At 39.0% G+C, this 23,466-nt stretch overlaps 1 protein-coding gene and 1 long non-coding RNA gene across 2 annotated transcripts in view; one reads left to right on the forward strand and one right to left on the reverse strand.

The window, feature by feature from the left end:
- The window catches only part of LOC137344423 (uncharacterized), a 50,125-nt gene extending 34,722 nt beyond the window's left edge, over positions 1-15,403 (forward strand). The window contains exon 4 of the long non-coding RNA XR_010968353.1: positions 15,222-15,403. This is a non-coding gene — a long non-coding RNA (uncharacterized lncRNA). The remainder of the gene's footprint in view (positions 1-15,221) is intronic.
- On the reverse strand, positions 207-21,415 carry tmem183a (transmembrane protein 183A). Its single transcript, XM_068007383.1, has 8 exons — positions 21,231-21,415; positions 17,604-17,693; positions 15,192-15,359; positions 14,285-14,441; positions 11,052-11,232; positions 7,792-7,872; positions 6,546-6,701; positions 207-4,910 (listed from the first exon to the last, which is right to left on the reverse strand). Exons 1-8 carry the CDS (start codon positions 21,289-21,291, stop codon positions 4,725-4,727), a joined length of 1,080 nt encoding a protein of 359 aa, XP_067863484.1. The 5' UTR covers positions 21,292-21,415; the 3' UTR covers positions 207-4,724.
- Between the last annotated feature and the right edge of the window lie 2,051 nt (positions 21,416-23,466).

Genomic DNA, 23,466 nt, shown 5'->3' on the forward strand with positions numbered 1-23,466 from the left:
GCTTAGTCATTCATTGAATAAACTTGCTGAGCCATCAGGGAACTTTGAATAAATTCAAGAATAAAAAACTTCCAAATATTTTTCAATAGTACAAATAAGTTCACCCCTTGGGTATCAGGATAATACATTTCAGACTTCAGACTCTGAATTTGTGCAGTTGCTAGTTATGTAGTCTGTTTGATTTGTTTATAAGACACACAACAATCTTTTATTTATGAGCTATCGCCCGTATTCTTTTAATGGAGCAGTTATAAAATTGAACATATGTAAATTCAGTAATACTGTATAATCTGAGCCAGGAAGGCAAGATATTTGAAACAGTAACAGACTGCCACCTAGTGATCAATATTAGTAACTGATTATAAACTGTTTATTCTTTGTAACCTACTGTACGAAGACATCCACAAGTTTACGGTGGACATGGAGGTCACACCTGTCGTGGTGTGTTCATACTTATAACAGTAATAGAAATTATGCGAAGTTGATTGTTCAAATGTTTCTTCCGTGTTTTGTAACATTGAATTCTATCTCCCATTTTCATTTGAAAACAAACATCCATTCTCTTCCTTCACAATTAAAAATAAAATGAAAAATTCCTCATTTAAATAAAATTCAATAGTGAAGAACTTCATTAGATTTTTCTGTAATGGCTGTTGGTCCTGAAATTTGTCAACCAGGTTTCTTCAGTGAGGAAACAGGACCCTTTCCTGATGAAGCTGTTGCATGATGCTCAACTCAGAGATCCGTTGATACATCTTGTAGCAAAGACAAAACAATTCACAACCTCAGACTGTCTTACGCAAACTTTATTCAGCTCATGAAACAGCAACGTAAAAATTAAATCTATTCCATCTGAAAAATGATTTTAGTTTTGCACATCAATTTCAACTTGTGTAAAATTTCAATTTTTATGTTTTACATTTTGTTTTAAATTGGACAATGGAATCTCATTATCAAAGAAACAAATCTAAGAAATAAACACAGGAAAGCGTGCTCACCAGTTGTCAACCTACATCAAGTTGAACATTTGCTTACATAGTCCAGTTGAAGTAGCCATGATTTATTCCAATGGATTTGAGTGATATTTAACAGTGCAATTGCAATATATTGCTTGAATAAAATTGAACAGCTTACCATATATCTCTGCCTTGCTATGAGTAGGTCTTGCTGCATTAGTGGTGTATGTTCAATAGCGGTGCGATTTCTGGTTCCACTGGTATTTTATATGAACAAATCCACACTTGGTTCTGCCACTCAGAGGTACTTATTACATATTCAATCTCAATAGACAAATAAATTTACTCATCAATATAGGACATCAATTTCCACAAGTGTGCAAGTCTCAATTTTAAATGGGCATGGGTATTAAAAACAACTTCCCAACTATTCTATTTACAGTTATATTTGACGGTGATACTTCATTACTTTCCTCCAATGGCTCCTGCCTCAACTAAAATGAACGAGAGCTTTTCTGTTACATAACGGGCAAGTCTCAACTCAAATGTCACAACAACAAAAACTGGAATGCTGGTTCACAGAAAATTAAAAATGTAAAATTCAAACTTAAAAAGCAAATTGTTTCCGTTGCAACATTTAAGATGCATTACTTGTTAGATTTGGCTACTCAGCACATAAACCGATGAACCATTAATTTTACTTCTGTCCAGAAGTCACTGCATATAGCACAAGGGACATCTGGCTCATCACTGCAGCACTACAGTACCATACACTTAACCAGCAGTACATAGTGTTTGCTGAGAAGAAACCCATCTGGTTACCACTTCAGTTTTTCACCACAGCAAAGGATTTTTTTCTTTCTTTTGTTTTAAAAAGAGATTGAAAAAAACTTTTAATTTGTATCTGCACCAGTGACTGTATCTCCACCTCAGATTATGCCACAATGGCTGCCTGAACCATGGAGAACTACTGTCCAAATATATACAACTATGCTAACAATGAGTCCTCTTGTAACTGCTATATTTTAAAAAAATACACCACCCATTTGTAAGCCAGTGTATAATCATACCCTTAAGAAAAATCTTTTGATTGCTAATTGTTAAATATTTGACTGCCTTTTTGTTTGAACTGCAAAAATTGGCTTTGCAAAATAAAGTTTATATTAAAAGGGCATCTCATCAAGGAGGTTTCTTGAAGGAAATAAGCTCTGCGTGAAATACATTATCCAGAGAACTTGCTGGAATATCCTGGACATAGTGCTGTACTTGGGAACCCAGCTCACACAATGTTAAACACTCCAGGAATATCATCAGCTTCACTTCTAACAAAAGAAAACCTAAATGTTTGCAAGTTACGTTTCTCCAAATTATTTGGAACTTGTACCCTGCTCCTTTCTGTACAATAACTGCATTAGTGAGTAATCAATCACATTTCACCAAAAAACAATTTTGGTTTTTAGCAAACATAGAAGAAAATTTAATACAGGAATTACACTGTTTGCAGGAAATTCACATTCACTAGGATTTCAACAGTATTAAGTTAGGCAGTTTCGGTCTGCAAATATTTAATCTCTCTCAGCTGAAAATTGCACACATTTAAATTTACCAGTTATGCTCAAAGGAATACAGTATTAAAAATCAAATTGTCACTTATTTTCTTTCCTATTCAAGAGCTTTTCATTTGAATACGTGTATAGATAAATTAGCTATTGTATCAGAAGGGGGAATCTGAACCAAGTCATCACAATTCGAGGCTTAGTGCAGCAATTTCAAATCTGGAGGTAAAATACCAGCAGTGGCCAAATGGTTTCTCCTAAACCTAGAAAATCTGCATATTTCTGAAGCACAGCAGTAAATACAAGTCCGAATTTTGTGCACATTCCATGCTGCTTTGGGACCGTTGCATCTGTAAACTGTCCACAAATCAAAATTGTCTTTTAACATGCTGTATGTATACATATTTAATGAGAAACATAGCTTTTGAAGTACATAGACGACAACACCAATGACAAAGAAACTCAAAATACTTCTACTCTTATCATTTTCACATCTTGGTTTAAGTGTCTATTCTGAAAAAACATTACTCTGCAAACTTCAGGCTGTGCTGAAACATTTGTGCTATTAAACCTAAACAAGCTGCAATTGTTCTGTGTATAAATCAGTATTGCTACAGAACAACAATGTCCTGACATATTCAAATTTCTCAACCTGAAACACTAGACTTATCTGCATCCACCACATCGTATTCAATTAAAGTACCTGTGAATTGTCCAATTCCACTTATACAGTATTCTATCCTCCTTGGGACGTAATGTTTGACTTGAGATTTAATTTTTTTTAAATTTAACTTAATTTAAAAGTAGCATATCAGACAACATTCCAGGATAGATGAACAGAATGTTCAACCTCTCACTATATTTTGGTCTTTATAGGACTCAGGCAGGTTTAATAAGTGAAGACAAATTGAAACTATCATACAAAATCAAGCTGAAGAACAGTTCTTCATGTTCAAAAACTGAACTGCATCAAGCAACAAGTTTGCAATTGAAACAAGATTTGCAACTTACAAGATTAGCCTTTTTTTGTTTAAGATCGCATAAAAATCAGCATTTCTCATACTCTGTGCACACCAACCACTCACTGTAATTCCTGACTTGGGAGAGCACAAATCAAACATTTAAATTTAACTTCCTTTTGAGGGAGGGTCAAGGAACATTTTGTCTCTTCCACCGCCACCCCCCCACCCCACCCCACCACCCACAAAAATGTGATAATACGGTACTTCGAAAAATAGTCCTATCATTTGTGACAAATAAAATGCTGATGGATTTCCACAGACTTCACTCCATTGTGCATCATGCAAAGTTAGGAAAATAATGGCCCAGACATACTGAGCAGGTAATGTTCAAGATCGCCCCCTAACAATTCAGAATCCCTGGCTCATTTCTAAGCTTGATGACGACTAAATTGATGTCTCTACCCCAGGAGTAATCTGGCAATCAAGACCCCATCCCCAAATTACACAAAACGTAGGCTAGGACTTAAGTTTTTTTTACTTCATTTCTGACTTTTTAGAATTAAAACTGAATTTCAAAACACAATGTTCCATGCAAAGGTTTTCTAGGGAATAAGTTAACTGCAGCCACTAACTTTTCTTGTGATTCATGATGATCATCAGACACTTTTGTGACTTTTACCTGAGCACGATTTAATGTCTTCAGCAGCAATAAAACACTATTTCTAGGTAGTGCTGTAAACCTGTTTTGTAACAGTCTTTAGTGGAAACATATTACAAAGAGGATATTTTATATTGGTTGCCATTAAGACCAAATAAACAGGGGGTACTGTATGTAAGCAATTGTCCTACCCATTATACGTCACTGCAAGTGTTTGAGAAACAATTTCATACATTCTAAAACTGGTCTACACCACATCTCAAACATTCTGCAAAATTATTAGAAGTATAAAATAACAAGAGATGTGTAAAGTTGAGCACTGCCTTATATAAATTACTTCCACAGACACAAGATTAGTTTTCCATGTTTCTCAGATCTGGGGCTCCAAATAGTGTTAACCATTCAGCCCTCATTTTTTGTACTTCCACTGCTAATTCTATCTTCAACACAACAGAAACATATGAATCTGAAAATTCTAAATTCCACTGCTCTAAAAACTGAACTAATTTTCCACATCTACCATGCAATGCACTTTCCAGTGTCCAATTTTTGTCCAGCAGCTTCACATTAAGTTGTTCAAAGGAAAATTGTTTTAAATGCTGGCAGAATAGGGATACTGTGGGTGCCACCAGTCGAGTAAACGTACACTATGCACAGGGTCCAAGATAACCTGGAGTCCTTGGTCCTTTTTTGGCTTCTTCCCATGTGGAAGCGGGGAATCTTGAAACAGCATCCTGACACGGTGGTGCCTCATATCAGTGCTCACATTTATTGTAAACTGTAAAAGAGAAAGGAAAGGACTTGCATTTATATAGCACTTTTCACGATCTCAGGACATCCTAAAGTGCTTTACAGCAATTAAGTACCTTTGAAGTATAGTCACTGTTGTAATGCAAGAAAAACACCTATACAACTTGCAAGAAACTAAATAACAAGGAACAGTGTTTCAATAGATTCTGATAAATATGGGTTTTGGTGTAAAATAATTTCAGAAGCAACACGAGCAAAACAAAAATCAATTGTTGAGGTTTGGGCTTCCACAAATATTTTTTCTCATGCTCAACACAAATGTAATCTCCAATAAAAGCCTGTGCCTCTCATGAACTGAAGTACGTACAAATAATCTGGGGTAGCCGTGCCCTGGACAAACAATGAACCTGTTCAACTGATCACATTGAGGATTTCCACTATGCCCATAATAATTCAAAAGACGATAACTATCAGTAACGCCAGACTTTTTTGTAACAGACTAAAATACCAAACAGGTTTATTCACAGATAATCATTTTACAGAAACAAACTAATAGCCAAGTTTAAGTCAGTTTAAACAGAACAGCAGCCTTGAACCACTTCATGAAAGGGTTAAACAGACAAACCAGTCAACCGAACTCCTATGATTCACTTTCTTTGTAGCAATCTGATCCCAACCAGTTATTCTATCTCAAAATTATGCAGGCACTCTTAACTACAGAGCTGCAGCTTATTTCTGTTGCGACTAGATCAAAACCATAACTAACTGGAGTGTCTAAAGTGTCCGATTCTTATATTCATGAAACTCTGAAATAGTCACACCTTTAAGAAGCCAGACTGGGAGACAGGTATTTTATTCACACAGTGAACAGCAAAGTCCCATAACACATGCACAAAAGCATGTGGATGGTACAGTGTCTAACAAGTACTCTGGATTCTGGGGCTATCCCAATTACATATGTTGTTGATTAAGAGCCTAGTGACGCACATTAATTGTTTCTAGCATTTGGGTGTGTTTGGTGACTAGTTTTCGTGACATCTCTGTTAGCAATTAAATATGTTTTTATGACCCTTGTGCAGAGCAGAGTTGAAAGAATAGAAGCATTCTCCCAATATGCAGTTACAGAATCCATTTTGACAGGTTATCCTTTGTATAAGAATGCATTTTTACATTTAAGAAATGCAGTGCAAAGAGAGAACTCAAACTATGAAAAAAATCACAGTAGTCAAAATCTTTAAAGATTAGAATGAGCCAATAATTTTCAGCTCCATGTGTACAATTTGTTCTTCTACTATTAAGTGAACTACAGGAATTTGAAATTTTTCCAGTTATTCCATAACCCTGAGAAAACATAGATCAACATCTTTAATAGCACTTGAGCTACAAAGACTTGGACTAGATGATTAAAAAGGACAAGCTCTTACTTGAAAAATGGCCATTTTCCCCAGAGTCTTTATTTCCCTTCCCCAAGCCATCCCTGAATTTGTAGCCAATGAAATAATCTTCCTTCCATTTTTCATTTCTTGATTAATTTTCTTCACTGGGTAATTTAACAGGAGACAGACAGAGGAAACAAAACCAAGTCTCAATACAAAACACTTATAGATCATGTACACTATTTAGCTTTGGAATCGATCTTTGGAACATTCAGATTTGCTCTTACCAATGCTAGAGTCATGCCCATAACCACAGGTGTGAAGATGAAGTTGAGAGTGGTGATCTGCAACAAGTAGCAGTCTTGGTCAGGGTTCTTGTGCACCTGTGCATACTGTCTGGGAAATTGAAGTCCATTTTGACAGCCATTCTTCAACCTGGGAGACTGAAGGATACAAATTGTGACATATACACACACTGAGCAATTTAAAACCAAATTGTTTCCATTGCAAACCGTGACTAATCTATTGTAATAAGGCAAACAAAAGTCTGATGGCAAATCTTGGAACATAAAACAAATGCAAAACTTTTCTAAGAGTTTAACCAGGAATTAGGCTATTGCTCTGACAAAGCTTACTGGTCATTAAATATTTAATTCTTTTGTCAAATTTCTCTTGCTCCTTCTGAAGGTGTGAACACCTTGCTACATTAGAGATCCACAGGTACAAGTCACCTTCCAGTAACTTGTCCAAATGTCCATTATTCATGCATGAGCCTTGACGATGAACATTTTACAGGCTATTATTTAGGGGGGATATTACAGCTGAGCTCAATCTTGTCTTCACCCAACATCTTAACATGTGAACTTCTAGCAGGGGTTGCTGGATAGTGATCAGAAATGGGAATCCAGCGGAGATCGGCTAACTCATGACTGGGGAAATCAAACCTGGGACCTTCTTAGTATATAGGGCTCAGCTACTCACTGTCTAAATCTGTTGAGCCATTGGGGAGCTGGATAAAGTACTTAAAATGTCTATTTGGAGTTAATAAAACAAAGTCCAGGGTGCATACAGAGGACAGTCTACCAAAGAGAGAATGAGATCAGAAGCTAGAAAGTTAAGCGAGAGAACTAGATGGAGTAACTTTCCTGCTTTGGTGAGCTTCTGTTTGGCCTAGAACTCTGTTACTTTCATGATTCAACTTCGACTCTTCCTATCCTCATTGACCAGCTCACCTACCCCTAAAATGTGCATTTTACTGCTGTTCGTATTTCTTCTGTTTATAGTTTAACTACAAATATGCTGCAATCAGCATCGGCCTAACAGAAGCAAACTTGTTCTCTATAGGAAGCAAGTTGGCACTTCCTAACAGCAATTTAGCTGCAATTAGGAACTTAATTTGTGGGGAACTTGTAAACAAACTTACATCCTACCACTCAGTGATGTCCCAAATTTCTGGGACCATGCCACAAAAAGATCAGATTTTTCATTAATTTGAAGGTGGAGAAAAGTGTGAATTCAACTTCAACTGCACACCTGCTTTTTGAATTTGTAGTTGAACTCCCATCTTTGGTCTGATCTATTTCCACTTCCTTTCTTGCACCAGAAGAGCAAGCACTAGAAACAGAAGATATGATTTTGCTTAATGGTCAAATGTTCAGATTCATATATTAGTTACATTCAGAAAGCTTGTACTGTCCCAATTTCACAGAAAAGAGGAACAGTAAATAATGAGAAATTACTTCAATAACTGCATAGTAGTGTGCAAAAACACAAATTCACCATGTTTTTAGTTAACAAAATCTATCAAACACAGCGTAATTAAAACCATTAAAAAGATATATCGGGCTTAAAGATAAATTTGCACATGTCCTTGCAGTTTTTGTGAACTAGCAAGCAAATGTTAGTAACCAGTCAGTATAAGCACAAGCATAATTTCATTTTACCCCTTTTACTAAGGATTGGCCCTGCACTAAGAATCCGAAAAGTCGCTTTAAAACAAACCTACTTCAGCACATTTTAATTAAGTTTCAACAAACCTTTTGTTATAAAACAGACATATCCATGTGTCATTCTGTGAATGCAAGATACAGGAAGATGTAATTTAAAAAGGTACGTTTCAAAACAGAGCTAATTCATTTGAATCGTCAAAGCTCAGTGCTAACTGCATCAGTAGGAGCATGATCCAGTGAAAGTTTTAAATGCAACGCTCAAAGCGCTTCAGGCATATCAGATTCTTATGCTTAGTATGGGGTATACAACTCAATCTATAATCCACTCAAGAATTTTTTTGTAGTTGCAAACATTATATTAAAAAAATTACCACATGCCATTTTAATTCATTGGTAACCTTTCTAGTGTGTTAACTTTTACTAATTAAGTTTCCACAAACAAAACAGTGCCATTTTAGGCCACACCAAACTCAAGAATGTTGGCCACAAATTGGCAAAACGTGGGTTTGCAACTGCAATGAGCCATGAATTCCCAACTTCAGCTACATCATAGAAAGCAGAGAAAAAGATAGACACTTTGACCCACTCATGTACATATGCAAAACTATCATCTATGGAGCTACACTGAAGAGACCAATGCAGCTCTGCAGACACACCTCAGTCTGAAACAAGATGCGAAAATAAAATGGTATTTCATTCCCCATCAAAACAGCAATCCACGGACACACAGAAAGGAAGGAGGCCATTCAGTCCACCGAGTCCGCGCCGGCTCTATGCAAGAACAATCCAGCTAGTCCCACTCCCCCGCCCTATCCCCGTTGACCTGCAATTTTTTTCCTTTTAAGTATTTATCCCGTTCCCTTTTGAAGGTCATGATTGAATCTGCCTCCACCACCCCCTCGGGCAGTGCATTCCTGATCCTAACCATTCGCTGTGTAAAAAAGTTTTTCTTCACATCACCTTTGGTTCTTTTGCCAATCACCTTAAACCAATGTCCTCTGGACCTTGACCCTTCCGCCAATGGGAACAGTTTCTCACTATCTACTCTGTCTAGGCCCTTCATGATTTTGAATACCTCCATCAAATCTCTTCGCAACCATCTCTGTTCCAAGGAGAACAACCCCAGCCTCTCCGGTCTATCCACGTAACTAAAGTCCCTCATCCCTGGAATCATTCTCATAAATCTCTTCTGCACCCTCTAAGACCTTCACATCTTTCCTAAAATGCAGTTCCCAGAACTGGAAACAATACCCCAACCTGCCCTGCCACCTTCAATGATTTGTGCACATATACCCCCATATCGCTCTGTTCCTGTATCCGTTTAGAATTGTGCCCTCTAGTTTATATTGTCTCGCCTCATTCTTCCTACAGAAATGTATCACTTCACATTTTTCTGTGTTAAATTTCATCTGCCACGTGTTCGCCCATGCCACCAGCCTGTCTATATCCTCTTGAAGCCTATCACTATCCTCCTCACTGTTTACTACACTTCCAAGTTTTTGTCGTCTGCAAATTTTGAAATTGTGCCCTGTACACCCAAGTCCAAATCATTAATATATATCAAGAAAAGCAGTGGTCCCAGCATTGATCTCTGGAGACCACCACAGCACACCTCCCTCCAGTCTGAAAAACAACTATTCACCACTACTCTCTGTTTCCTGTCACTTAGTCAATTCTGTATCCATGTTGCTACTGCCCCCTTTATTCCATGGGCCACAATCTTGATGATAAAGTGCCACATGGTAAGCTTATCAAATGCCTTTTGAAAGTCCATATACACATCAACTGCATTGCCCTCATCTACCCTTTGTGTTACCTCATCAAAAAACTCTCATCAAGTTAGTTAAACACGATTTGCCTTTAACAAATCCGTGCTGGCTTTCCCTAATCAAGCCACCCTCATCCAAGTGACTGTTCATTCTGTCCTGGATTATCATTTCTAAAAGTTCCCCCACCACTGAGGTTAAACTGACTGGCCCATAGCTGCTGGGTTTATCCTTATACCCTTTTTTGAACAAGGGTGTAACATTTGCAATTCTCCAGTCCTCTAGCACCATCCCCGTATCTACGGATGTTTGGAAGATTATGGCCAGTACCTCTGCAATTTCCACCTTTACTTCCCTCAGCAACCTAGGATGCATCCCATCCGGACCGGGTGACTTATCTACTTTAAGTACAGCTAGCCTTTCTAGTACCTCTTCTTTCTCAATATTTAGCCCATTCGGTATCTCAACTATATCTTCCTTTACTGAGACTCTGGCAGCATCTTCTTACTTGGTAAAGACAATTGCAAAGTACTCATTTAGTACCTTGGCCATCCCCTCTGCCTCCATGAGCAGATCTCCTTTATGGTCCCCAATCGGCCCTACCCCTCTGTTTACATACCTGTAGAAGACTTTTGGATTCCCTTTTATGTTGGCCGCCAGTCTATTCTCACTCTCTCTTTGCCCCTCTCATTTCCTTTTTCATGTCCCCTCTGAACTTTCTAAATTCTGCCTGGTTCTCACTTATGTTATCAACCTGACATCTGCCATACGCCCCTTTTTTCTGTTTCATCTTCCTCACCATCTCTTTTGTCATCCAGGGAGCTCTGGCTACATACAAGTAGTAATGCTGGTGCCTCCATAAGTGCAGCCCCTGAAAGGTTTAGTACCCTAGCATGAACTGTAACTACAGACATCATGAAAACTGGGAAATTTGCATTTCACAATATATTAGTGTAACGTTAACCATATCAAGAGTAAACTTGGGGTTGCTTATCAAAATTAAAGATTTTTCATTTGTTTAATCAGAATTCACTGTTCCAAACAATGGTAAATATCAGAGGATTAAGTTTCCACTTACACTGCAGTTCTGTAAAGTGTTTGGAGTAGATTCAGGAATTACAGGTTTTTCTGATAGACGAGAACGAAATGGCTCATACATGTGGTACAAAGAACGAATCACACAGGCACGCAGCGAACTCAACTTTCCTATGACCTCACGTTGCAAACGTACAGGCAAGTACACATCTGAACGGTAGTACCTATATATTCAGCAAATTTATGCATCAGTTAAGTGAAAAGCACAGCAAACATGACTTCAAGATTGATTCACATATTAAAAGCAATATAGTATAGATTCTTGATGTACATATATAGTGAAACCTGTATAAATGGACACTCAAAAAACAGACATCTGCAAAAAAATGGACACTTACTGAGCAACCCAAATAACTTACATGGTAAAATATACACGAGGCACTCAAACCACAGACAGCCTTCAATGCACCAAGCCCTTTTACAACTTAAAAGACAGGATGCGCAGGTCAGCGCAAGGTGGCAGTGGGTTATATGAAGGAAACGGCTTTTGTGGAATGGGGAACTCTTTACCCAGAATCCACAGCAGCAGAGAAACCGCTTTATCTCTGGGATTGAATGCTTGCGCGGCTCTATCCCAGGGATATAGCAGTTTGTCTGCCACTATGGCTGCTGGGTAAAGAACTCTCCATTCTACTGAACTTTTTTTTTTAAAAAGTACATACAATGACCATTTTGAAAATAAGGACACCTGCAAAAAAAGGGACCATTCATGCCAGTCCCTAAGTCATCCATAATTTACAGCTTTCACTGTATAGTACAATCCAGCTACTATTCAGGTTAATACTTTAGGATGACTGAAGTAGCATTTAACCATATTTCCATAACCAAACCAAAACTAACTATCCAAGAATTGCACCAAGCAAATTCCTGCTTATGTCTGAATTATATGTAAAAAAACGACTGAATATTATTTACTTTTAACTATTGCACAGAAATCCCAAATACCAATGATTTAGTATTCACTCCCAATGCTTAAAATTGTCAGATATAATGAAAGCACATGGCCATTACCTATTGCACATGTAGGTAATGGCCATCAAATTCAATTGTTGGTTATCCAACAGAAAATTAGCTTGTCAGTCAAAATGAATTCAATTGGTGGCAGAAATGAGTGACTACCAGACACAATGTCTAGTCGATGTTTAAAGGGATAATAATGTAAAAGTAGAAGTAATCTAATCAATAGTTAATGCTGATGAATAGATTCAAATGCCCTAACTACCACTGCTGACAATTCATTGAAAAATCTTTTGCCTCTCCTTCTGGCAGGCAAGGGTTTAAATTTCTGGCCCACTCTACATTGGAAAAATGCCCATGTTAGCTTATTTACCTCAGTTTAAGGAGCACTGGCTTTAAGAGAGCAAAATGCAATGAAAAACCCCATGATACTACAATCAGTGGGAGCTGTGGAACTTTGAAATACTAATGAGCACACTAGACGGTTAACCTAGAAACCCTGGTCTAAGCTGGGTGAACACATTCAGTTTTGGAGTCTCAGACAATTTAGCCAGTATGCTTCAATAAAGAACTGGATGAAGATTGTACTACAAATAATCAGTACAGAATTAAAAGTACATTTGGGGTGGTGGGTTTTTTATGAAATTCCAAGCTGCAAGCACACACAACAAAATCACTGTTCTGGGAAGATCAGAGCAATCTGGCACAGAATCAACCAGTTTGTATGCATATCAAAAGATGTACATTACCAAATATTCATAATTTGATTTGTTAACCCTGATAAGAATAGTTAAATATATACAAGATAGGAATTATTCTAATACCGCAAAAAGAGCTTTGTCTCAATTTGCAGCAGAGCATTTCCAGCCTTGCAGTACTATGTTCAGTTCTGGTCAACTAATCATAGGGATAATCATCACCTGAGGGCAGAGAGAAAGAAACCACAAAAAGGATTCCAGTTTTTTTTTGGCATGGTTTATGTACCCTCTACTCCATATCATGGAACTGTCTCTAATGTCTCTCTTCTGTATCCCTACTGTACACTAAGATGATGCAAGCGTCCAAGTTGGCAGTTTTATTCAGTTCAACAGAAAACTTGTATTTATTGTAAAAAAAACTATATTTGTTGTAAAAAAAATGTAAAAAAATCCCAAAATATTCCACGGAGGAAAAGAAGAAGATACTGAGCTTTTGTGGGGCAGTTGAAAGGTGATCCAGGGTACAGATTTTCAGAGTGCTTTTAAAAGCAGCGAGAGAACTAAAGTGGAACAGGAGTTTAGGGAACCAGTTGCAAAGAGAAGGGCTAAAACAATTATAGGTTCTGCCACTGAATGTGGATGAGAGAAATGCATCAGGGACGCACTGAAGTACGAAAATGGAGGGCATGCAGGACTGGAGAAGGCTGCAGGGGTAGGGTGGGATGAGAACGGAGAGATTTTAAATTTTGAGCGTTGGAGGAACAAGGACCAGGGTAGGTCAGTGAGGACAGAAGTGACGGTCATGTGGCAGCTAGTGCTCAACAGGATGCAGATGGTGGGATTTTGAATGAGTTGGAATTTGTGCAGAGTGGTGGGCGGCAAGTAGGACATTGGAGAAATTGAGTCTAGAGGTGACAAATGGGTTGGGTGGAGACAGGCAAAGGTGGTAATAAACAGTTTTGATGATGAATAGCATACAGGATTTGAAACTCATCTCTGGATCAAAGGAACCAGAGCTGCAGTTTCGCACAGTTTGGTTCAACCCGAGTGTGCAGCCATGAAAGGGATGGAGCTGGTGGCAAGTGAGCAGAGTTTCGGGTGGGGGATGAAGACAATAGCTTCAGTCTTCCCAATATGCAATTCAAAGAAATTTTGGCTCAGACAACTTAATATCTGACAGGCAGCCTGGAAGTAAAGAAGCAGTTGTGGAGGGGTCTAGGGAAGTGGTGGAGGAGCAGAACTGGGCATCACTGCAACATTCGCCGTAGTTGCCCTGATGATTCCAAACTAAATTCTCAAGTACTTGATATGCAAAAATGAACTAAAGTAGTCAATTTGCAATTGCACTTGAAAGTTCCACTTCATTTGTTTCTCAACAGACTTTTGCTGAATGGGTACGTTTGTTGTTCAGAAATGGTGTGCAAATCCATTTACAAAAAGCAAATCCTCATGTCCCTTACTGTCCCTGTAAACTTTGAGAAATGTTAACAATAACAACTTCAGAATCAGTCTCTACAGCTAACAACAGTTTACAGAATAAAAAGTAATGAAAGCACCTCACCTCCTGTATAATCTGGTCCAAAAAGCAGCAGTACAGGTAACAGTCCAGGCATTTTTACAAATTAGAGCAAATTTGCAAATATCCTCAGGTCGTATGTAGGATGCCAGAAACAACCAAATATCTATAGGATACTGTTCTCCACAGTCCTCTGCATTCTCTATTGGGGAAGGGGGAAAAACACCAGCAAGTAGAAACTTGTATATGTTACTCAGTATCATAGCAATGGGGTGGTACACCAGGTCACACTACAAAATGTTCTTGCGATAAGGACACATATAATCAGAATTTAATTGCTTTTCAGGCTGCAGGTCACAACCCTGACGATTGTAACTGGTAGTCACTCAGAGGTTAGACGTTTTGGCTCCTGTGCCAACGGACCACTTTTATTCCTCAATACTTTTTCTGAAGTATGACAGAAATTTAAGCATGACACTTGAAGTGTGCGATAAGTCTGATGGACAGGAAATGTACTGCACACAGTTTTTATAGTAATAGAGTATTAGAGATAGATATAGATTGTAGCATTTGAGAATTTCCAAGGATGCTGGGACCTTATAATTGCATCAAATGCACAAGCTCTGCTTTTGTGATTGGATCATCCATATCCTCCCAATGCCATGAATCCTTGATTGTACTGTCAGCTTTCAGCCTTTGTATAACACAGTTGGGATTTGGAGGAAGGCCAAGTACAAAAGTAAATATAATTCATGCAATGTACAGAATACTGCAGAGTGCACTTTGGTCAGTCAAGCTAACAATTAATTTTGAACAGCAATACATTATATGCATTCAGCATATAATCTCAAGACTACAAGTTTAAAAAAAAGGCAAAAAAGTTAACTTTGATTGAAAAAAGTTCTAGGGCAAATTTCCAGCCACATTTACAATTGCTCTGTTGTAGACTTACCTTGCTGTCTCTTGCTTTTCTTTTTCCTAGAAGCCTTCAACTCATTAGAGTGGCCATCAACATCTACTTCATCACTGCTGTCACGGTCCAAATGATCCTCAGGAACAGAGGAAAGAGCCTCTTCTGTTACAGGGACTTGAGACGCTTCCAATCCACACAGCAACTTTACTAAAATAAAACCACTAAATCATCAGTGTTTGTTCATCATTAAACTGTACTGATTTGTAATTCCCAAGGGTTTACAACAACTAATTGCATTCTATTATTTGAAATATGTTTTAGAAGGTACAAGTGACAGGGTTAAAGTTAGTGGTATCACTAAGATTTCAGTGACATGTAAAGACAAAATGCCAAATTTTCATGCTATATCCACATAACTGTGAAAAGTACCCAGCAGTACAATTCCAGATATTCCCCTCCCTTATTTTGGGTTCAGTCCAGAAAGCACGTCTTGAAAGTACAACACCAGAGGTGTTAAAATTCCAGCAGTTACGGGACTGTCACTGGTGGTGGCAGAGTTGGGTGCACTGTACATGGCGAATTAAGGATATTACATAACATTAAAGCACATTTTCCCAAGGAAAATTGATACCAGTTTAAATATGCATAATTATATATAGGAATCAACCAATAGCATCAATTATATAAATCCTCCGGAATTGGCTGATTTAATGCACATAAATCCTATCTCCATTTATGATGCAAAGTTCCACAATAACTAGTTACCAGAATGACAAGCAAAAATACATTTAAAGAAACCCTGTAAATTTGTGTATTGTAATACACTGTAATGCATATTTTCAGTTAACAGAAATTTTACATATTCACTTTACAGTGAGAAAGCAGCTGGATTTTATGTACCACTGCAGCAAAGAAAAGTTCTGATTAACATTTGTCTTCCAATCTTGTATGTTTGTATTTATAGAGACATGGGGAAATGGATATCAGTGCCAGGTTTAGCTCCAGAGTCAATCCTACTTATAAAGGAAATCCTGAATGATTCCTTTGTAAGCCAACTCTTCACTACAAGTTACATCTGGTAAAATATTCACCAACTGCAATACAGGAACTTATGAGGAGGTTTACAACAGATCAGGAAACGTTTTTGCTATCAAGGGTACAGTCAGCATCAAGGTCCCCAAGTCCAAAGGGCCTTTTAGTCATCTTGTACTATGAGTTCTGATCTACAAATGAGTCTAAAGCAATAACCATAAACTGGACTCTGACAGGAGCTTTCAACTATCACTTCATAATGGAAGACTGCTTATCAAAGGAAACCAAAGACTTGCAGTTAACTGAAAGGCACGACAGCCATGTCTTTTTAACTGGTAGGACATGTATATCTGGCAAGAAGCTTGTGGGATTATCCAGATAAGGATAATTTGCCTTTTGGGATCACTAACTTTATGTTCATGCAATATTTTATTGAATATCTCTCTGCTCTTGGATCACAAATGTACAAACACTGCCTCCTCTCCCTCAAGATAATCTGTTCACTTTCATTGCATAAGCACAATCTATGAAACTAGGTTTGTCATCTTTATGTTTGCTTTAATCCTTCCATTCTCCTTCGAATGAGACGTTAAACCCAGGCCCCTTCTGTCCTCTCAGGTGGATGTAAAAGATCCCTCAGCCAACATTACTAAAACAAATTATCTGGTCATTGTCACATTGCAGTTTGTGGGACCTTGCTACCTGCAAATTGGCTGCCGCGTTTCCTATATTACAACAGTGACTCAACTGCAAAAGTACTTAATTGGCTGTAATGCGCTTTGGGACACCCTGAGGTTCATGAAAGGCACTATATAAATGCAAATTCTTTCTTTCACTGTGTATGCATGGATCACTTGGTTACAGGTTGCATATGGACAATGGAAGAATTGAAGATATGCATTACAGACCACTTAGGTATTGGGTGAGAGAGCCTAAGACCCTCCCCCATGCTGTTATTTGGCTGCCATGTTTCCTTACATTACAACAGTGACTACATTTCAAAAATGCTTCTTTGGCTGTGAAGCGTTTTGGGGTGCTATAAAAACACAAGTTCTTTCTAGGTTGTGATGTTCTTTGTGTGTATTCTTCATTCGAACTGAACACTAAAAGATAAACAGGCATTTCAATAATTTGAGGGAAAAAAAGGAAAGGCCTTTCTTCTCTCTATACCTGATCCTGGTATTGGACTAGTTCTGCAACATGAAGTGTATAAAAGGGATAAATGTCAACAATCATGCAGCTAACCTGCTTGCAGTTTTTAGGACTTAAACCTAGTGAATAAAGTTACTCTAACAAGATAGAAGTTTAATAATAAGTGGCAGAATGCCTGGTTGGAAAGCTAAAACTATGGATCAAAAAGAGAAGTTAAAAGCAGGACAAAATCTTAAATAGTATTTTGAAAAATATTCACAAACCAACCTTCTTTCTGAATTGCATTTGCTACAGCTTTTTTCACTCTACCCGTCTTCACTATAGCTGGGTCTGAATCGGCATAATCAGCCACAGTAACTGGAAAAAACAAAAGTTAAACATTTAAACAGCAGTAAACGGATTTGTGAAATTTAAAAAATGAAATCAAATACTATTTGCAGCCAACACAGTTATGATTTTAAAGGCATGATTGGAGGCTCTCATCTGAGTTTGTTACACAGCATAACGTATGTGGAAGCTTAACAAAATCAATCTTCTCTACTATACAAAGAAACAGCAAGTCAAGAAAAAATCCCACTGCATTTTCCCAAGTCACAACATATCTGGTTCTTTTTCACAGTCTACACCATACGTCTGTTTTCTTCATGATACAAGCATTCGGCATTGGACTGAGACTTCCCAAGTTCATTTCACACAGGACCTTTACATTCAACAGAAAGCACCATCATCCCAATGAGCCTGGACTGAATTTGAACAGGTCCCAGAAGCAAAAAGAGCAATGCTAATTCTTTCAACCATCCAATCCTTTGGATAGCCATGTTCAAGATAGGATTTACAGCCCAACCCCCTGCCCTTTTCAGGAGAATTAATAGTATGCCTACATCTAATCCAGGTTAAGGAACTCTAAGAGCCAAAATGGAGAGATAATGTTCTTACCATTGGTATTCCTTTCATAAAGATGGATAAAAACACCATGGAGTACCAAAGGCATCATTAAGAACAATTGGTTTGTTGGGATTAACCACAACAGGAAAAGGAACTGAATTATTTGCAGTGAAGTTATTAAATCAGTCCATCATTGACAATTCAGCACTCATCAACTACGCAGCTCCTCCAAACCATTTTCCATGACATTAGCATTTACATTTTTAATAGCTATTAATGGACAGATTTACTTTAAAGTTAAAAATATGAACAATGTGCAAGAAGCATGCTATCCATCTATTCAAGCATAGTGTCTAAATCACCTATCTACTGAATACAATCAATGCAGGAAAGGGGTGTTCCTTTGTAGTTTGAAGATAAAGCACATTTTTGAGTACAGCACAGCAGTGGTTTTTCCCCCACAGGTGAAATACAAGAAACACCACAGCAGCAGTACAGTATGTGCCATCAATGTCATTTAAGACCATAAGACAAATAGCTGCATAAAGTTATTTGGTTTTGGACCCCAGTTTAGAAATTGATATGTAAACTGGACGCCAAAAGTCTGATTGGCAAAATAAAGGTCTACCTTTTGATCTTACTTGTGTCTCACGATGTTGCAGCATTAAATTATTAATTTTCATCAACAAGCAACCATGATCGCAACATTGCTCCACCTTGGACCTGCCCAAAAAGGGTGCTGGTGGCCGGGGTAATCCTACACAAAATGCCGAACAACTTGCATTTATATAGTACCTTTAACATAGTAAAAAGTCGCAAGGCGCTTCACAGGAGCATTACTAGACAAAATTTGACACCGAGCCTCATAAGGAGATATTAGGACAGGTGACCAAAAGCTTGATCAAAGCGACAGGTTTTAAGGAACATCTTAGAAGAGGTAGAGGGGTTTAGGGAGGAAATTCCAGAGTTTAGGGCCTAGGCAGCTGAAGCCATGGCCACCAATGGTGGAGCAATGAAAACCAGGGATGCACAAGAGGCCAGAATTGGAGGAGTGCAGAGATTTCAGAGGGTTGGAGCTGGAGGAAGTTAGAGATAGGGAGGGGCGAGGCCATGGAGAGATTTGAAAAAACAGATGAGAATTTTAAAATCGAGGCGTTGCCAGACTGGGAGCCAATAAAGTTCAGCGACCACTGGGGTGATGGGTGATCGGGACTGGGTGCAAGTTAGGATACAGGCAGCAGAGCTCAAGTTGCTTAATGCGAGGAAAGTGAGGCAGTGACCACCCCCGCCCCCCAACAGATCACTTTGTGCACAGTATTTCATTTGTACTTTGCTGCAACCAGATGGTATCAGCCGTGCAGCTGCACTTCAGAGTATCTCTCTCATGTTTGACAAATCTATTAGTGTTTTTTTGAGGATGTAACTAGCAGGGTAGATAAGGGGGAACCAGTGGATGTAGTATATTTGGATTTTTAAAAGGCATTCGATAAAGTGCCACACAAAAGGCTGTTATACAAGATTAGGGCTCAGGGGATTGGGGGTAATATATTAGCATGGATTGAGGATTGGCTGTCAGACAGAAAACGAAGAGCAGGAATAAATGGGTCATTTTCGGGTTGGCAGATTGTAACTAGTGGGTTGCTGCAAGGATCAGTGCTTGGGCCTCAGTTGTTTACAATATATATCAATGACTTAGATGAGGGGACCGAGTGCAATGTATCCAAGTTTGCTGACGATAGAAAGCTAGGTAGGAAAGTAAGTTGTGAGGAGGACGCAAAGAAGCTACAATGGGAGATGGATAGGTTAAGTGAGTGGGCAAGAAGGTGGCAGATGGAGTATAATGTGAGGAAATGTGAAATTATGCACTTTGGTAGGAAGAATAGAAAAGCAGAATTTTTTTTAAAAGGTAAGAGACCAGTAAATGTTGGTATTCAGAGGGATTTGAGTGTCCTTACACACAAATCATAGTAAGTTAACATGCAGGTACAGCAAGCAATTAGGAAAGCAAATGGTATGTTAACCTTTATTGCAAGGGGGCTGGAGCAGAAGAGTAAGGAAGTCTTGCTACAATTATATAGGGCCTTTGTGAGACCGTACCTGGAGTATTGCATACAGTTTTGATCTCCTAACCAAAGGAAGGATATACTTGCCTTAGTAAACGAAGGTTTACTAGACTGATTCCTAAGATGAAAGGGTTGTCCTATGAGGAGAGATTGAGTAGAATGGGCCTTTATTCTCTGGAGTTTAGAAAAATGAGAGGTGATCTCATTGAAACATAAGATTCTGAAAGGGCTTTACGGGGTAGATGCTGCGAGGCCGTTTCCCCTGGCAGGAGTGTGTAGAACTAGGGTCCATAGGCTCAGGATAAGGAGTCAGCCATTTAGGTCCGAGATGAGGAAAAATTTCTTCACTGAGGGTTGTGAATCTTTGGAATTCTCTACCCCAGACGGCTGTGGATGCTCAGTTGTTGAGTTGATAGATTTTTGGACTCTAAAGGAATCAAGGGATATGGGGAATCAGGCGGGAAAGTGGAGTTGAGGCAGATGATCAGCCCTGATCTTACTGAATGGCGGATGGCCTACCCCTGCTCCTAGTTGTTATGTTCTTATGTGCCAAGTGTATTCAAATTGGTCCTACTGTTCACACCCTACTATTTTACAGAATACACCAGTGTTATGGGTTGGAATGTGGCTGTTTCCAGGGAAAGCAACACGTATATAGAGAAATACATAACAAGCAATACAGAAATCTGCTCGAAACAACCCAGCCGAGCTGTGTCGGCGGGCGCCGAATCCTGTCTGCATTTATGACAAATGGACTGACCTAGCGCGACCTAACTTGATAACGGCTCTCAGCTCCAGGACTGACAGCTCCATGGCCCAATCATTAGACGTATTGGACAGCTCGAGCCGAAAACAAACCAATCAGAGCGAGGCGCTGGGCGGGCCTTCCGGTAGCAGGTTAGGGTGCGTGGGCGCGCCGATTCAATTCTCTCTCCTGCTCTTATACCTGTTTCAGAAGAAATGTTCCCTCGATATTTCAACCGTTTTCTGTTCCCTTTCTTTGGCATTGCGACAACAACACGAGACCGAAACACGCTATCGAGAGTCCTTCCATGTTGCGAAACCAGCAGGAAAAACGAAAAGAAAAGAGAAAATGATTCGGTGAATAAGAGACACTCCCCCGGGATCTTCAGCCATATTGGAAGTAAACGTCCCGGCAGCACCCGCGCCCTCGGCACGCCGCATGCGCAGGACTCCGTGACGTCATCGCAACTGTTCCCCTTTAAAGACACAGGATTTATAATGATCAGAGCTCTGGACATTGTCAAGAGTTAGATTATCGTACAAAAAAAAAGTTTACATATATGGCACCCTGAACACATTTTATGAGTGACGTACATTAAAATGTACTTTTCAAATCAAGATGAGCCCATCCCACTCCAAATAACTTATGATGTGGCGATGCCGGTGATGGACTGGGGTGGACAAATGTAAGGGGTCGCACAACACCAGGTTATAGTCCAACAGCTTTATTTGAAATCACAAGCTTTCGGAGCTTTGCTTCTTCGTCAGGTGACGAAGGAGCAAATCTCCGAAAGCTTGTGATTTCAAATAAAGCTGTTGGACTATAACCTGGTGTTGTGCGACTCCTTACAAATAACTTAGGTTTCACAAAGTACACATAAGAGAGGACAAAATGCCAAACAACAACTTGCATTTATATAGTGCCTTTAACGTAGTAAAACATCCCACGCCGCAACGCACGAGCGATTATCGGACAAAATTTGGACACCAAGCCCCGTGAGGAGATATTAGGACAGGTGACCAAAAGCTTGGTCAAAGATGTCGGTTTTAAGGAACATCTTAAAGGAGGAGAGGAAGAGAGGTTTAGGGAGGAAATTCCAGAGCTTAGGGCCGAGGCACCTTATCCTGTCATAGATATCTCCTCACCACTACAGCATCTAACTACTCCTTGAATGATTTGAAAGTCTGTGGCTCCACCAGAAGGTCATTCCAGGTATTGAACACTGTGTGTGAACAAGTGCTTTCTCGAATCAGGTCTGCACTTGCTTTCTACCAGTTTGTGCTGTGCCCCTTGTCCTGCAATCAAGATTTTTAACTGAAACATGGCTCAGATTTATCTTTTCCAATCTGCTTGGTATCTTAGACCCACAAGAAGGTCTCCTCTCATTCTCTTCAGTTGTTAGCCTTGCTAACTCGAGTTTTACTTCTTTTGATTTCATCATTTTGTAGACACAACTTTTTCTGTTCTGTTCACTTTTAAATGTTTAATGTTTTCAATTGCCTTCATCATCAGTGCAATTCAGTATCCCAGGTTTTAACACCAATTGTTATGAATGTGGACCTGCTGATACCTCCTCGGGTTCAGAGCTTCAGTCACTCCCTTAAGTGGTCTGAGAGTTGACTCACTGCCTTATATTTACTTGTGCCATAGTATAACCTAGAGATATAACAATAACATGCCCTTGTAATCTGGACTGGATACTCATGTCTTTCACATGTGTATTTCATCAATGTCTCTGCAGACAGACAAAGCAAACACTTACATTTGAAATGAGACTTAATATGAACAGTTAAGCCGCTTTATTTTGCATAGAGAGAACATTCAGAGCAACAGTTACAATCAGATTCACTTCTTTCCATCAATACAACTTGTGGTAATAATATAAAAACAATGCACACACTATGCTACCCCACTTCAGTCTTGCTCGACTTAAAACTAATTTTCTAAATTCTCTCTCCTGTACACCATCCTACTTGCACCCTCCTGCTGCCTGACTTTCTCTGCAGCACACTATTTAAAAAGCCTGATTCCAGTGTGAGGTTTTAATCAAATTGAATACTCCCTCCCAGAGTGGAATCCACCACTCTTTCCTCTGAGTCAGAAGATTGTGGGTTCAAGCCCCATTCCAGAAACGTGAGCACATAATCTGGGCTGACACTGCAGTACAATAACTGAGGAAATGCTGCTTTGTCCGATGTGCCATCTTTAATTAGACATTAAACCAAGGCCCTGTCTGCCCTCTCAAATAGTTGTAAAAGGCCCCATGGTACTATTTAAAGAAGGCCAGGGGAGTGCTTCTATTGTACGAGCCAATGGTCATCCCTCAACAAACACTACTAAAAACAGATTATTTGGTCATTATTTTGCTATTTGTGGAACATTACTGTGCACAAATTGATTGCAACATTCACCGACATTGCAACAGATACTTCATTGG

Source organism: Heptranchias perlo, chromosome 27 (genome assembly GCF_035084215.1).
Source record: "Heptranchias perlo isolate sHepPer1 chromosome 27, sHepPer1.hap1, whole genome shotgun sequence".
Lineage (NCBI taxonomy): Eukaryota > Metazoa > Chordata > Chondrichthyes > Hexanchiformes > Hexanchidae > Heptranchias > Heptranchias perlo.